This window comes from Lemur catta, chromosome 12 (genome assembly GCF_020740605.2).
Source record: "Lemur catta isolate mLemCat1 chromosome 12, mLemCat1.pri, whole genome shotgun sequence".
Classification (NCBI taxonomy): Eukaryota; Metazoa; Chordata; class Mammalia; order Primates; family Lemuridae; genus Lemur; species Lemur catta.
In genome coordinates this window covers 23,580,773-23,594,865 of record NC_059139.1, presented here as the reverse complement: position 1 = coordinate 23,594,865, position 14,093 = coordinate 23,580,773, and the positions used below count along the sequence as shown (strand labels likewise).

At 31.5% G+C, this 14,093-nt stretch overlaps 1 protein-coding gene across 5 annotated transcripts in view; it reads right to left on the bottom strand.

The window, feature by feature from the left end:
* Positions 1-14,093, bottom strand: part of NIPBL (NIPBL cohesin loading factor) — a 185,999-nt gene that overhangs the window by 39,180 nt on the left and 132,726 nt on the right. For all 5 annotated transcript variants that reach the window (XM_045566302.1, XM_045566304.1, XM_045566303.1 and 2 more), the window contains 13 exons: positions 13,441-13,672; positions 12,152-12,303; positions 11,489-11,569; positions 10,859-10,959; positions 9,312-9,450; positions 7,587-7,669; positions 6,715-6,847; positions 5,711-5,854; positions 3,265-3,354; positions 1,711-1,925; positions 1,508-1,610; positions 804-902; positions 553-699 (listed from right to left, as the gene is read on the bottom strand). In XM_045566302.1, coding sequence (XP_045422258.1) covers positions 553-699; positions 804-902; positions 1,508-1,610; positions 1,711-1,925; positions 3,265-3,354; positions 5,711-5,854; positions 6,715-6,847; positions 7,587-7,669; positions 9,312-9,450; positions 10,859-10,959; positions 11,489-11,569; positions 12,152-12,303; positions 13,441-13,672 — 1,719 coding nt within the window. The remainder of the gene's footprint in view (positions 1-552; positions 700-803; positions 903-1,507; positions 1,611-1,710; positions 1,926-3,264; positions 3,355-5,710; positions 5,855-6,714; positions 6,848-7,586; positions 7,670-9,311; positions 9,451-10,858; positions 10,960-11,488; positions 11,570-12,151; positions 12,304-13,440; positions 13,673-14,093) is intronic.

Genomic DNA, 14,093 nt, shown 5'->3' with positions numbered 1-14,093 from the left:
ATTTCTTAAGTTGGCTCTTATGCCTCAAATAGTTTTCTGGCTTAACTTGCAGGTATCTGGGCTCATCGTAAGTCAGCTTTAAGGAAACATACAAATAAACATAAAGGATCCAAAAATATTGTCAGATACCAATGTTCTGTACTTGTCTCTCACTGAAATAATTCTTCCTGTTATATATATATATAATTACGGTTATATATATATAATTATATATATATAATTACCCTAGATTCCTGTTCAAGAACATTTAACTATCCCGCATAGTTCTTATAATCTACTCAATCTACTGGTGGAATTAAAAAGTAACAGTAACTGAAAAAAGGAATTCAATTTTCAATGATTTTTTTTATGATACCGAACATGCTATTCTTAAAACATAGCCTGTTTAGAAAGTTGCTATAGTTCATAGACGAGGCAATATGTATTTATATTGCATATACGTTTACTTTTCTACTTTAACTTAAAACAAGACCGGATACTCAAAAGGCAAAATTCAAGTATCAATCATGATTATACTGATGAATCATAATAAAAATGACAAAACAAACGTACCAATATTCTTTCAATCAGCATATCATAATACTGTTCAGCAAGCTGAGGTCGACAAAGGACAAATCGACCTAGTAATTCCACTGCTGCTTCTCGGACACTGGTGGAGTTATCCATCAATCGTCCATGAACTCCTCGCTGCATATCAAGCTAAAGAAAAATGAAAAAAAAATGTATAATTTATACCAAATAGAGTTAATATTTTAATTTAAATAGAAAATCCAAGTAAGAAGAATCATTTTTGCTCTCTTTACCCTCGCTAGAATACTGGGGTCTACAGCAACAACCTCAGATAAACATTTCATGGCTTTTGTTCGAACAGCAATTGCATTTTCACCAAGAACTCGTAGGATCTGCCAAGAAAACATCGACATTTTCATAAATTTTATAACATGAAATTATAAAAAAATGAAAACACAAAAGAAAAGAATCTATTATTTATTTCCCTTTAATTTATATACAAATGAATAAAAGCTATTACTGACCCAATGTTTAACTGAATGCTTAGTACAGATGGTAAGTGAGGCAGTCTATACTTTGAAGTCTTTCCTTTACCCTGGCATTTTCCATTAAACCTGGTTTTTATTGTTGTGCTTCATTTGCAAGAACCTATAGCCCACTAAAATCTTACTATGTGTAACTTTAACCAAGGAATTTAGTATCATTTAAATCAGAATTTGGTAACTGAATAATTTATTTTCAAAGCATCACCTGTACTGTCTGTATCGTGTGTGTACTCAACAGATATATACCTATTTATTTGTAAAACAATAATCAATATGTAAAAAGCATGTAGAAAAAGGGCATTTAAACAAATAAGGAACATATCATAGAAACTTACGCTGCTTCTATGATCTTTTAAATATCTGTGCTCAACAATGAAAAACATTATATACCCACAAGCATCCAGAATCAGAAAAACCAAAATCACTGTAAAAGGAACTCTGACCCATTTTACCTGTGTCAAATAAATATCAAAGCTCTGGGCAAACGGCCTCATAGAGGCCAAGTATCGAACAATCAAGCAAGCATCATCATAGTCCACAGTATCAGAGTTCATCCTGCAACAAAAGGTCATTAAAAATTTATTTTTGTAACTAAGGTAGATAGGTATCAAAGAGATAAATGAAAAAATAAACATGTTTTCTCTTTAGATCTTACTTTAATGTGCTGAACTGAGAGGGTGTGGTTTTGATAATGCTTCTAAGAAATTTTTTCCGGTTTTCAGCTCGATGCATAATTTGACCAGTTGTCTCAATTTCCTTTGCATGATGTGTTCCTTCAGATGATTCTTCATCTTTTTGTGATTTCATTGCTTTTTCTGTTTCCAGAGTTGTGTCACGGAACCACTGGGCTATATAGAATTTACGAGAAAACTGGCAAGAAATTAGGTAGACTTGAGCTTGATGAAATTAGTAACAAAATTCCTAAGTCATTTATAGAGTGCTCACAATCAGGAATCCAAGTATTAAGGTTTACTTTAAAAATTTATTTTTATTTTTATTTCTTAGAGACAGAGTCTGCTTCTGTCACCCAGGCTAAAGTGCAATGGCATGATCATAGCTCACTGTAACCTCGAACTCCTGGGCTCAATTTGATCTTCCTGCCTCAGCCTTCCAAATAGCTGGGACTATAGGTATGTGTCACCATGCCCAGCTGATTTTTAAATTTTGTGTAGAGACAGGGTCTCACTATGTGGCCCAGGCTGGTCTCGAACTCTTGGCCTCAAGCAATCCTCCTGTCTCGGCCTCCCAAAGTGCTGGGATTACAGGCATGAGCCACTGAGCCCAGCCAAGGTTTTCTTTAAAATAACTTCCATCAGATAAAAACAGATTTTAAGGAAACTAGAAAATCTGGAATATCCTGAATGATAGGAAACTTATTGTACTTTGTTACAATACTTATATTAATGATGTGAAAAGATAATTTGATAAATACAACTATGTTAAATATAGAATACTGCTATCAACTAATTAACCAAGGATAATACCATAGAAGTCAGTAATGATGGCTCAACTAGAAAAGTTTAGAAAAAATGGATCAAATGCTGATGGTAGAAGACTCCATTTGTTTTCAAATCTTGCCTCAGTTCTGCAAGAAACATACAGGCCAATTATCACTGAAATAGTTTAACACTGTGGCACACCTGCAAATCTGTTTCTTTGAATACAGATGAAAACCTGCAGTAGTTGGCTTAATAGCTTAGTGGTAACCAATCTCTTCTGATTGCATATCTCATCAATTAAAAAAATTAAAAATACCCCAATATAAATAATATTCTTGAACAAAAGATTTTAAGTTGTATAAATGAAACTATTATACTAATATTTTATATACAAAATACAACATACATTAAATAGAATTAAGGATATTTAAAAATAAACATACATATAAAAATCTAATTGTTTCTTTTTATATGCTAATAGATCATTTCATGAATCAGTTGGCCCATACCCTCTGTGAGGACCAAAGACCTAGCCTAGTTCCAAATATTTCTTATCACACAATTTTGGTATACTACAATATCTGTAACCAGAATTCCATATAAGACAAATCAACCCCTGCCATTCATTTCTGTTTAGTTTATCAAGCATACCTTTGTTTCAAAATTAACATTACAAACAACTTTTCCTCTTCATGCTACCTCCCAATTTCTTTTAGACTCAATTTAAATAAACATGTAATACCATCAAAAACAGGAGAAAAGAATCCTACCACTAGTGAAGGATCAGTCTCAGTGTTTTCATCCAAGTAATCAAGCAATGCTTTTTGCAATTGTTGGATTTCATCTTCTCCTCCTGAAACCTACAGAATAAACCAAATAAGAATAAAAAAGATATTACTGGTGTGCTTTAATAAATCATCTAGTTGTAAACATAAATCTGATAGAAAAAACTGACAAATATTAAAAATGAAGATGAAAAACCATAGTAACTAAAAGGAAGAAACAGCAAACTACTATTTTTAAAAAATGTATTACATATAGATAGCTGAGATTAGCCTTTCTTTTTATGAACCACATGTTATCTCTCTTTTAAATAGTTCATAGATAGCTGACATAAAAATTACCAGAACAATGTCTTAAATCTTCAAAGGTATGAATGCCCTAGCACCAGTTTTCTGTTTGGAGAAAAACAAAGAGATAACTCCAAACTTTTAATCTAGTAAATGGAAATGGTTGTTATCTGTATTAATATGTATTAAGAATTTCTTTGGGGTATCATTTAAAAAGAACATTACAGAAGGGAAATATTTTTATTTATACTTAATATGAGAATAGTACTTTATTTCATGTTGGATATTAAATATACAATAGGTGAACTATTTAGCTGTCTAGGTGCAGAAACTTAAGGGTTCTGCCAAGAATTACAGAGCCAGAAATTTCCTGTGAGTTGACATTCAAGTCCACAGTTTATATTCTAGCAGTTCTAGGTTTACCATGTAAAATGCCACATATAAGGTTTAGAATATATCTAACCACAAAGTGAAAATTAGAATAATCCATGTTCTAGGAGTGTGACGAAACTGATAAATGCAGAAATTAGTCATAGCTCTGTAAACTATTAATAGTACACTATAAACTTACAAAATGAATTTGGAAGTACGTGTTAAAAGCCATAAAGATATTTAAAAATGATCCTTCCCTTCCAGTTGTGCAATGTACAATATACAATATACACAACCATATGTGGCAATAAGAAGTTCTAGGCCCACTCTGGGAAATACTGAAAGTCACCTAGCACCTAGATCTTGGCTTCTACCTTACCATTCACCAATAAAAGAAATCATGATTCCTTGGAGAAATAGCTGATCCCAGGGCTGGGGCAGGGAAAGTAAAAGATGTGCCTGAAACACCTGTTGTGCCAGAAAGTAAGAAAAGTCCTCAAAGAATGATGGGAACATAACAAAAGGACATAAAAGCCAGGTTAAAGGGGCTTTTACTGGTCAAATCTGGGACAATTTAAGCATTAAAATAATGATGATAACAAATTACAACACATTAAACAGAATAGGGATGGTAGTATTATATGAGATGGTAATATTAATGATATTGTTTAGCTTTTGATAATTGTACTATGGATATTTAAGTGAGGGTTCCTGTTTGCAGAGATATACATTAAGCAGTGGCTCTCAAACTTCAGCATTCATTAGAATCACTTGGAGGGCTTGTTAAACTACTGACTTCCACAACCAGTTTCTGATTCGGTAGGTCCTAAGATTTACATTTTTGTTAAAAATGTACTTGTTAGTAGTTCCCAGGTGATTTCAATGTTGGTGCTGCTTGTCCAGGGAATCACAGTTTGAAAACCACTGCACTACAGAATTTAGGGGTAATGTGGGGCACAGTGTCTGCAATTTAACTTTAAATGGTTTGGAAAAAAATGTTTTTTAAAAAATATGGATGTACAGAGAGAGATACATACAAGAGAATGATAAGGCAAATGTTGTAAACTGTCAACAATTAAGGAATTTGGGTGAAGTGTTTATGGGAGTTCCTTGTATTATTCTTATAACTTTTCTGTAAGGTTGAAATTATTTCAAAACACAAAGTATAGCAAAGAAATTAGAGGAATTTCTATGAACATATATACAGATATGAACTAAAAAAAGACAAGGAAAAGGAAAACGGAAGTTGCATATGGTAGGATTAGAGATCATTTCCCTATTTCTGAAGTAACTTTCTGTATTACTACCACCTCATCCATACTTTAAAAAAAAAGAATGAAATATAAAACACCTTTTCCCTAAGAACATGCTCTAATATAATAAAATAAAAAAGCCTTCCTCAATCCTTGCCAATATAAAAAGATACACAATATTCAGTGGTACAAAATAATCTTATTTGGCATGTTAAATCACCATCTCGGTAAGCTAAAGATTTAAATAAAATTTATGTTAAATCAAATATAAAATAGAGTTACACATTCATAATAGTTCACAGAAAGTAAACTAAAGATTTATATAAACCATTCAGAAGTTTCTGTTAGACTTTATAATCCACCCTAAGCTACTACATTTCTCTTTGGAGCTCTGAAAAGCCCACCTTTAGAAGTATAAATCTTATTTTGAATCTATAAAATGAAATGCAACACTATTGTAAGAACATCCAAATAAAACAGCTATCATTTATTCCAATAATTTAAATTCTTTATCTCAATACCTGTTTTAAAATTCTTTCTATAGACCCTTGATCCATTTTGCTTGTAACAGCATCTTTCCTCAGCCGTGCAGCAACAGTTCCAAGGTAATCAAGAGAAGCCACTCTTAAAGCCATCTCTGTTGACTTGTTACTGAACTGATGAACCTAAACATCAAAATAAAGCAGCTTTAATAGATTTATAATAATATATCTTTCATTGCAATTTATCATATAAATTCCCAATTGATGTTGTACTATTTGAAGTTTAAATATGTTTTTCTTATGATACTATCCCATAAAGTGATTTTTGCCTTTTGATCTTCTGGGATCTGAACATTTTCATTTGGCTAAAAAAATTATATAGATTAAACCTCTTTAAGAACATAGTCACTTTTTAAGTATGTAGGCTCAACTGTTTGTTTGTATAAAATGGGATATTACTGAGTAAGAATTTCTTAGGGTGGAATTCTGATGCCTCTAAAACATTATCATAGTTTCAGAATAGTATTAACGTATTTTCCAGTTCACAAAAAGGTCCCAAAAGCTTTTTAACAATTTATATTGCACAAGTCCAAATGTAGTTTAAAAATAAAAAGAGAAATCACAGTAATATTTCTTTGAATTTCTGTACTATATTACACGAGGACTAAAAAGTGCTGTATGTTTTCAGAAAAACTCTTAAAGATGACAACAAGGAGTTCACGAGAATCAATTTCATGCTTTGAAATGAATAACTTATGACTCAGTGTTGAGATGTGTTTAACTAACAAGACTTCTATACCCCCCAATTTTTTAAAGCATTATTTTATTTAATGTAATGAAATGAAAGCACCAAAATTCACAATAGTTGAAGGTTTCTACAAGGCACTGACAACATTGTGTACAGTCATACACATGCAAAAACAGAGATGCAATGTTCATATTTCCTTACACATTTTTAAAGAATTCATCATCTGTGAATCAGAGTACATCCTCATTATGTTGTCTTCTAGTAATCTAATAATCTTTAAATGCTATACTCTTACCAACAGTCTCCCTAATAAACTAAGGAGTAGTTCAGCAGCTGGCCATTCAGGTTTATTGACTGTTGAAAGAAGGTCTTGAACAAAATTTTCAAACAGAGGTCTATAATCTTCTTCACCTTGCTTACTACCACATCTGTTCAAAGATAAATAAAGAAAAGGATGTCAATTTAGGAGACATGTCTACCAACATGACTGAAATTCTGCTAATTAAGTTTTCTTTTCTTTATTTCTAGAAACAAGTTATATGAAAGCACATTAAATAAAATATGGCTCCAAAGGCTGGGTGTGTGGCGTGCACCTGTAATCCCAGCTAATCGGGAGGCTGAAGTGAGAGAACTGCTTGAGTCCAGGAGTTCGAGACCAGCCTGGGCAACAAAGCAAAATCTCATCTCAAAAACAAAACAAAACAAAACAAATTATGGTTTAAAATGAATCTATTTCTCAAACTCCATTTTCCCCTCAATAATAGGGAATTCATTTATTAACATCACTTTCTGGCAAGTATAAAACATTTTAAAAAGTGATCACTGTTTTGCTTTCTACAAGATCACCACAAACTCTTACAGAGGTTAGCTAAGTAACCTCTCTCTGCAAACTTCCTATTCTATTAAAATAAGAAGATTCTTCAAAATTTACTGAAGAAAAATTGAGAATTTCAATCTAATACTTTAATGACTCTAACATATAAACAAGTTCATAGAATTTTAGATTTTTAATACTTTAACGAACTCATTTTAAAGATCAGGAAACCAAGGGCCAAGGAGATGTATTTAAGGTTCAGATTATGGCAGTAAACCGATTAATCTTTTTTACAAAATGAACTATTCTCTATATTGTGGCAAATAAAAATCATATATGTTAATTTTGCTCACTTTTTAAGGAAGATGGAAAGGAAGTTTTGGGCTGTTCGCATAGCTGTTTCATACGAGTTGGTAATAACAACATCCTGGTCAACCTAGAGTGAAAAAAATAAATTTATAAAGATATTAGAAAAAAAATCAACAAACAAATTAGCTCAGTTGCTATTGCCATGTTATTACTGAATAGGGGTAATACATATAAATATTAAATTGCTTACAATATCCTTTTGTATATGGAGAGAAGCCACAATTAGCATACTAAACATATTTCAATACTTTATGAAATCAAAGGAAAATATTGGTAGAGTATTATTAAAATAGGTAAGGGTGACAAATGTGGTTAATAAATTTAATATCAATAGTTGCTTATCAACATCCTGGTCATAACAAAAGGAAATGGATTGAAAATACAATAAGAATTTTGAAAAAAATATTCTAACCTCAAAGTTTAAGAAACACTGGAATATAAGCCAAAAGAAAATTTGATGCATTCATTAGATATGTAAAGATTAGGAAATAAGTAGTCAATTCACAGCTAGCTCTATGACCCCCAAAAAAGGTGAATAAATAGAAGAAAAAGGGCTCAAGCTCACTAATAATCAGGAAAATGCAAAATAAAACATGATATTAAAACCATTTCACAGTGAGCAGAATGGGATAAAATCAAAACATTGGATATAAACTGAAACACCATGTTGATTAGCAAACTGACAACATCCAGTTAAGTTAGCGCATGTACACTATCTTAATTCCACTTCTAAGTACATTGAGAGAAACTCTTGCTTTAAGTTGTGACACTATTATACAATGTTTTAAACTCAAGTCAAAAAGAATCTGGTATGAGTTACATGTATTAAGAACAACACTGAGTGAAAAAATTAGCTATAAACATGTCACCAGCATTTATATAAATGCAAAAAAAAATCACATTTATGCAGATAAATAAATAAATGAAACGAGATAAACATACTCATGATACCGGTCACCAATAACAAGAAAGGGAAGAATGGAGACAGAAGAATGGAACTGGGATGGAGGGGTTGGTGGCGAGAAAAAGAAGACCTCAATTTTCTGAATAATTTGTTTACTTTATTAGTTAATTATTACATATTTATTATTACAACAAAACACATATACTTATGTTTGGCTATAACAGAATACATAAATAAGTAAAATTATTTGTTTCTCTTGAACTTTTGTTGAAGTAAAACTAAAGAACTTGGAAAAATGTCTATAAAAGCTATAAAACCAAAAAGCAAATCTTAGCTATGTGTCATCTATCAGGGAGGGCATAAACTCATTTTCCATGTAAATTCTATGTTAATTATAATTGTATGTTATGCATTTATATACAGGTTGTGTATCCCTAATCTGAAAATCTGAAATTAAGAATATTCAACATGTATGTATATTACATATCATAATATTCACTTTTATAGTCAATATCTCACTGACACCTACAAAGCTGGTATGGTAGTCTTGATAAGTATTATCCCTATTTTATAGCTGAAGAAACAAACTCAGAAAGATTAAAATGATTTGTATGTTTCATGACAGGTGGAAGTAAGAGTCACACCCAGAACTCAAGTCTCCAAAATCATGTCTAGTGCTCTGCAAGGACCTTAAAGCCTAGCCATGAACCCCTCATCAAGAACTTGTTTTATAAGAATGACAGAGAATACAGCTGTTTTCTTCCATGAAAGTACAAAGTTACAAAACCTTTAAAAGATTCCTTACTTTTTTATTTGAGTCCTCTTCTGAATTAGAGTCCTTCTCAGATGACGGTAAGTGCACCACACACTGAATAAGTTGTAAAACCAGTGCTGTAACCATCTGAATATACATAGGTTCTCCATCCATATCACTACTGTTCAACCTTTAAAAAAAAATATGTGCAATATGAAAATAATCTCATTTTACATCTCATTTATCATTTTACATCTTGAAAGTTTCAAGATGCTTTCTTTACCAATATTTCTAGGCATTATTTCAGTGCTTATCATAGCACTTGTGTCTAATTACTTTTAATAAATTAGAAAAAAATATCAAGTAAATGCCTATGCATGGTCAGATAATTAAAATACTCAAAGGAAAAATATAATATTTAATACAAATTTCTCTACTTATATATAGATAAAAATTTATATGAAGAATTACTAAATACTTCTCAATATGATTTTTAAAACGATAAAAGTCTTCAAGGTTTTTAAAGGCCCATAAATTCTGGTATTTATCTGTTGAATCTGATATTAATTTGGTATTAAAATCTGCTACACAGCTCTTAACCATCTGTGTTAAAGTATAGAGTTGGTGGCATAGGTTATGAAAAATCAATTTCTAAGTCTTTTGTTCTATAGATAATGTAGAAGTGTAAGAATCCTTTTACATGTTTTTCTTCAGGTTTAACAGACAGTAGATGTTTATCAATACATAATTAGTCCACAAATGATTAAGATAAAATAATTATCTTAGAGAAGAAAGCCCTCAAAACAATCTAAAAATAGCCCTACATGCCAGGTCAACACATTTAATCACTCAGAAACATTAAGATAATTATCATGATAACAATGATTACCTCTGATGGCAAAAATGGTAATACTGACCATAGTAATGGATAGCATTCTTTAGTTACAGTATGCTCAGTGCTTAAAGAGTATTTAATCCCTGTGTTTATATTCTATACTGCTGTTAGAGTAATCTTACAGCTCTCTTTTTAAAATATTATTTAATGGTTTACCACTGTCTAAAGGATTATGTCCTTACTATGGCTTATAAAATCCTCCTGGAACTGCCCTGACTCTTTTGAGTCATATTTCCTATTTCTCTTTTCATTGACCAGTGAGAGGGATGATTTTGCCCTTCAGTGCCTGGAAATAATTTTGGTTCTCACAACTGGAATGGGAGGATTTCTATTGGCATCTGGTGGGTAGAGATCAGGAATGCTGCTAAACATCCTATATTGCACAAGAGAGCCATGTACAACAAAGTATCATCTGGCCCGAAATGTCAATCATGCCAAGACTGAAAGACTCTGCTATAGGTCTTTATACTTGAAGATCATTAGACTTCTTTAAGTCCCCCAAATATGCCACGTTATTTCGCACAACTACTCTTCATGCTGTTCTGACTGAATTGCCTTTTATTTAATCATTAGATATGTATCAGAAATGATGAATCCATGATGGTTCAATAAATGGCTCAATATATACACGGTTGAATAAATACATGATGGTTCAATATAATGGAGTTCTTCATTATACTTGACCTTTGCTATAATTAGTTACCTGAAGTTCCTTAAACTCCTCTTGCTGGTTGGTAATCTTGCAAGTGAAGTAAAAATTTCTTCTAAAATTAATTGCCTATGTTTTTCATATCTTGAGAATACCTGTTTAGTAATTATAAGATTCCAAATTAAATTTATAACAGAAAACAAAAGTAATATGATACTATGTAATAAAAAATATTACTTGCCACTTAGAATGAAAATGTTTTCAACATCTTCAATGGTAATGATTTAAGATAATTTGCTGAATTTTTCTATAATTAATTATAACATTCTTAAAGAAGTTAAAGTGTATACTAGCTTCATTTAGAGGCGTATGATATCTTGGAACGCAAGACAAGATTTAAATGATTTTAATTTTATTATAAATATTAAGGAATTATTATATGCAGTATTTGCAAGAATTTACAGTTTTTTTAAATTTGACAAAAACAGAATAACCCAATGAATTCACAGACCAGAAAAATAAATCCTCAGTTTATAAAATCTAATAAGAAACACTAAAATAGTCCTTATAATTAAACAATGAATGTACTAGAATCTAGGAATCTGCATTAATTTTTAAGAGTTTAGATTAAATGACATTAATATTATTTTGAGGGAATTAAAAATATAAATTGATTATACTTACTGCAGTGACTAACTTAATGGCACACAACTGCAGTTCACTGACATTTTCCACAAAAAATGGTGTTATTCCCATTGATGAAACCTGTAAAAAACCAAAAAACAGAAATTGGTACATATCTTCAGTTGAGTTCAGTAACATTTTATCTTACTAAATTCCAATACATTCATAAACTTACTGGAAAACACTAAGAGGGCATTTTCCTTTTCCCTACCTAATCAGCATCTATTCCTATCTCTGTACCCATTCATCTTGAACCATATTAACACATATATCAGGTACCTTGCTTCATAGCTGCCATTTCTCTAATCTCTGCCACTAGAATTTATAAATGTCACAAGAATATAAAGAAACAAAAAGCATTTTGTTATCCTGGATAAAAATACTCTATAAATTCAATATTTTTTATTCACAAAAGAAATAACTTGTAAAAAATTCAAAGTTTGAAATTTACACTACATTCATCTGTCCTCTGCCCAAAATGTTTTATAAAACTCCCTGAACTTTCATTTCTTAAGTTGAGACGTAATATACTCTGAACAGAAAAAATTAACAGAGTGCTGGTATTATTACTGAGTGAGCACGGTTATACTGGACTCAACTGGACTCAAACTATTCTTAAGTCTTTTGGTCTAGAAATACATACAATGCTTCCATAAAACTTACCTGAAGAATTGTTGTGTCTGTAAGAAGTTGTATCTCTAGCAATTCTGATAAGCTACTAACGATGTCACAAACTTTGTTATAAAGCATTACTATTACTCTCTGCTTATGGGTAGAACATTTAGCCCGTTTTGCCTTTGAACTTAACAAGCCTCCTAAAATGAAACAAATTTAAGACAAGGAAAAGAACAACTTTTACTAATTCTCAATAAATAATACTAAAACTATTTTCTCAATTAAGAGAAGATAATTTTTTTGGCCACATAAAAATACAACCTGGCAGATAAAGCTTGTTATTAAGAGAAAATTATTCTCTAGGGATATTCTATCATAACAGATAATCTGTGGTACATTTCAGCAGCTATTAAATTCTTTTATCTAAAATATTACTTTATCTTGATTTCTTTTTTTTTTTTTTTTTTTGAGACAGAGTCTCGCTCTGTTGCCTCGGCTAGAGTGAGTGCCGTGGCATCAGCCTAGCTCACAGCAACCTCAAACTTCTGGGCTCAAGCGATCCTACTGCCTCAGCCTCCCGAGTAGCTGGGACTACAGGCATGCGCCACCATGCCCAGCTAATTTTTTCTATATATATTTTTAGTTGGCCAGATAATTTCTTTCTATTTTTTAGTAGAGACGGGGTCTCGCTCTTGCTCAGGCTGGTCTCGAACTCCTGACCTCGAGCGATCCACCTGCCTCGGCCTCCCAGAGTGCTAGGATTACAGGCGTGAGCCACCGCGCCCGGCCTACTTTATCTTGATTTCTACTTTTTTCCATTGGACAAGGATAGTAATGTTATATTTTCCTTTAAATTAACCTGATTATTATTATAATGAAGTATAAGTTATTCATTAACCTGAGTTTGGCTTTCCTCTCTTCAAATGTGTATATGTTAACTATTTCTTTGCTCACTTAAAAGGTTATGAAAAAGAGAAAGAGTATTCTTTAATTAATCCATTTTGCAGGTAACTATTATGTTAAAATTAGGGGAAAGTGATAAATGGAACCAGAAGCTAAAATTATCCAGGATTTTCCCTGGCCAGTAAAAATAATTTCTATTATACATAAATAGTTGCTAAAGAAATAATAATTGAAAAAGTACTGTATTATCTAAGAGCTCTATAGTCTAGTCAAATCCACAACCAAAATCAATGTTTATTACAATTTACATGACTAAAAAATTTTGGTGCCAATTTAAAGTCACTGTATTCTGACTTATCCAACACAGAAAAAAATTTACAATAGATGATTTTCATACTGTACTAAAGACTATAAATATAAAAGGGCAAACTAACCTCCATGAGGATCTAATCTATAAACAGGATCATACTGAGGATAAAGTGTATTCTGCAAATGAAATTTAGTGTACTGTATAACTCTTTCAATTACATCCTCAATGTATACAGCTTTTGGCATGTTAGGGGATGTCATAATGTTGATAGTTGTAAGACAGGCATCTGCTGATTTTGTAACTCTCTCCATAATAAGGTCTCTCCATAACCTTTCTTCTTCTTCAGTATCGTTATTCTATAAAACAGCACATTGTTAATGACATGGAAATAAACACATTTATAGGTTTAAATTATGAATAAAAATTATGATATAGTTGATTTTTACTGGTAGAAAAGAGTGTTTTTACGTGTGTACATTCTTTAAAGACTATCCAGAATAAAGCAGAAATACAAATACTACTTTAAGCAACATTTTTGTTTCAATGTCTACAACCATGATATCTCCTCAGTTCACCACTAGATGACTCTACTAACAAAGTTACAGTTCCTTTATCTTTTGTGTACTTTAGCCAAATCTAAGATTTTAGTGCTAAGGTTTTTAGGAATAAAAATAATTTCACTAAGAACTCTAGCTCTCTAGAACTCCAAATTCTTTTTTTTTTTTTTGAGACAGAGTGTTACTTTGTTGCCCAGGCTAGAGTGAGTGCGGTGGCATC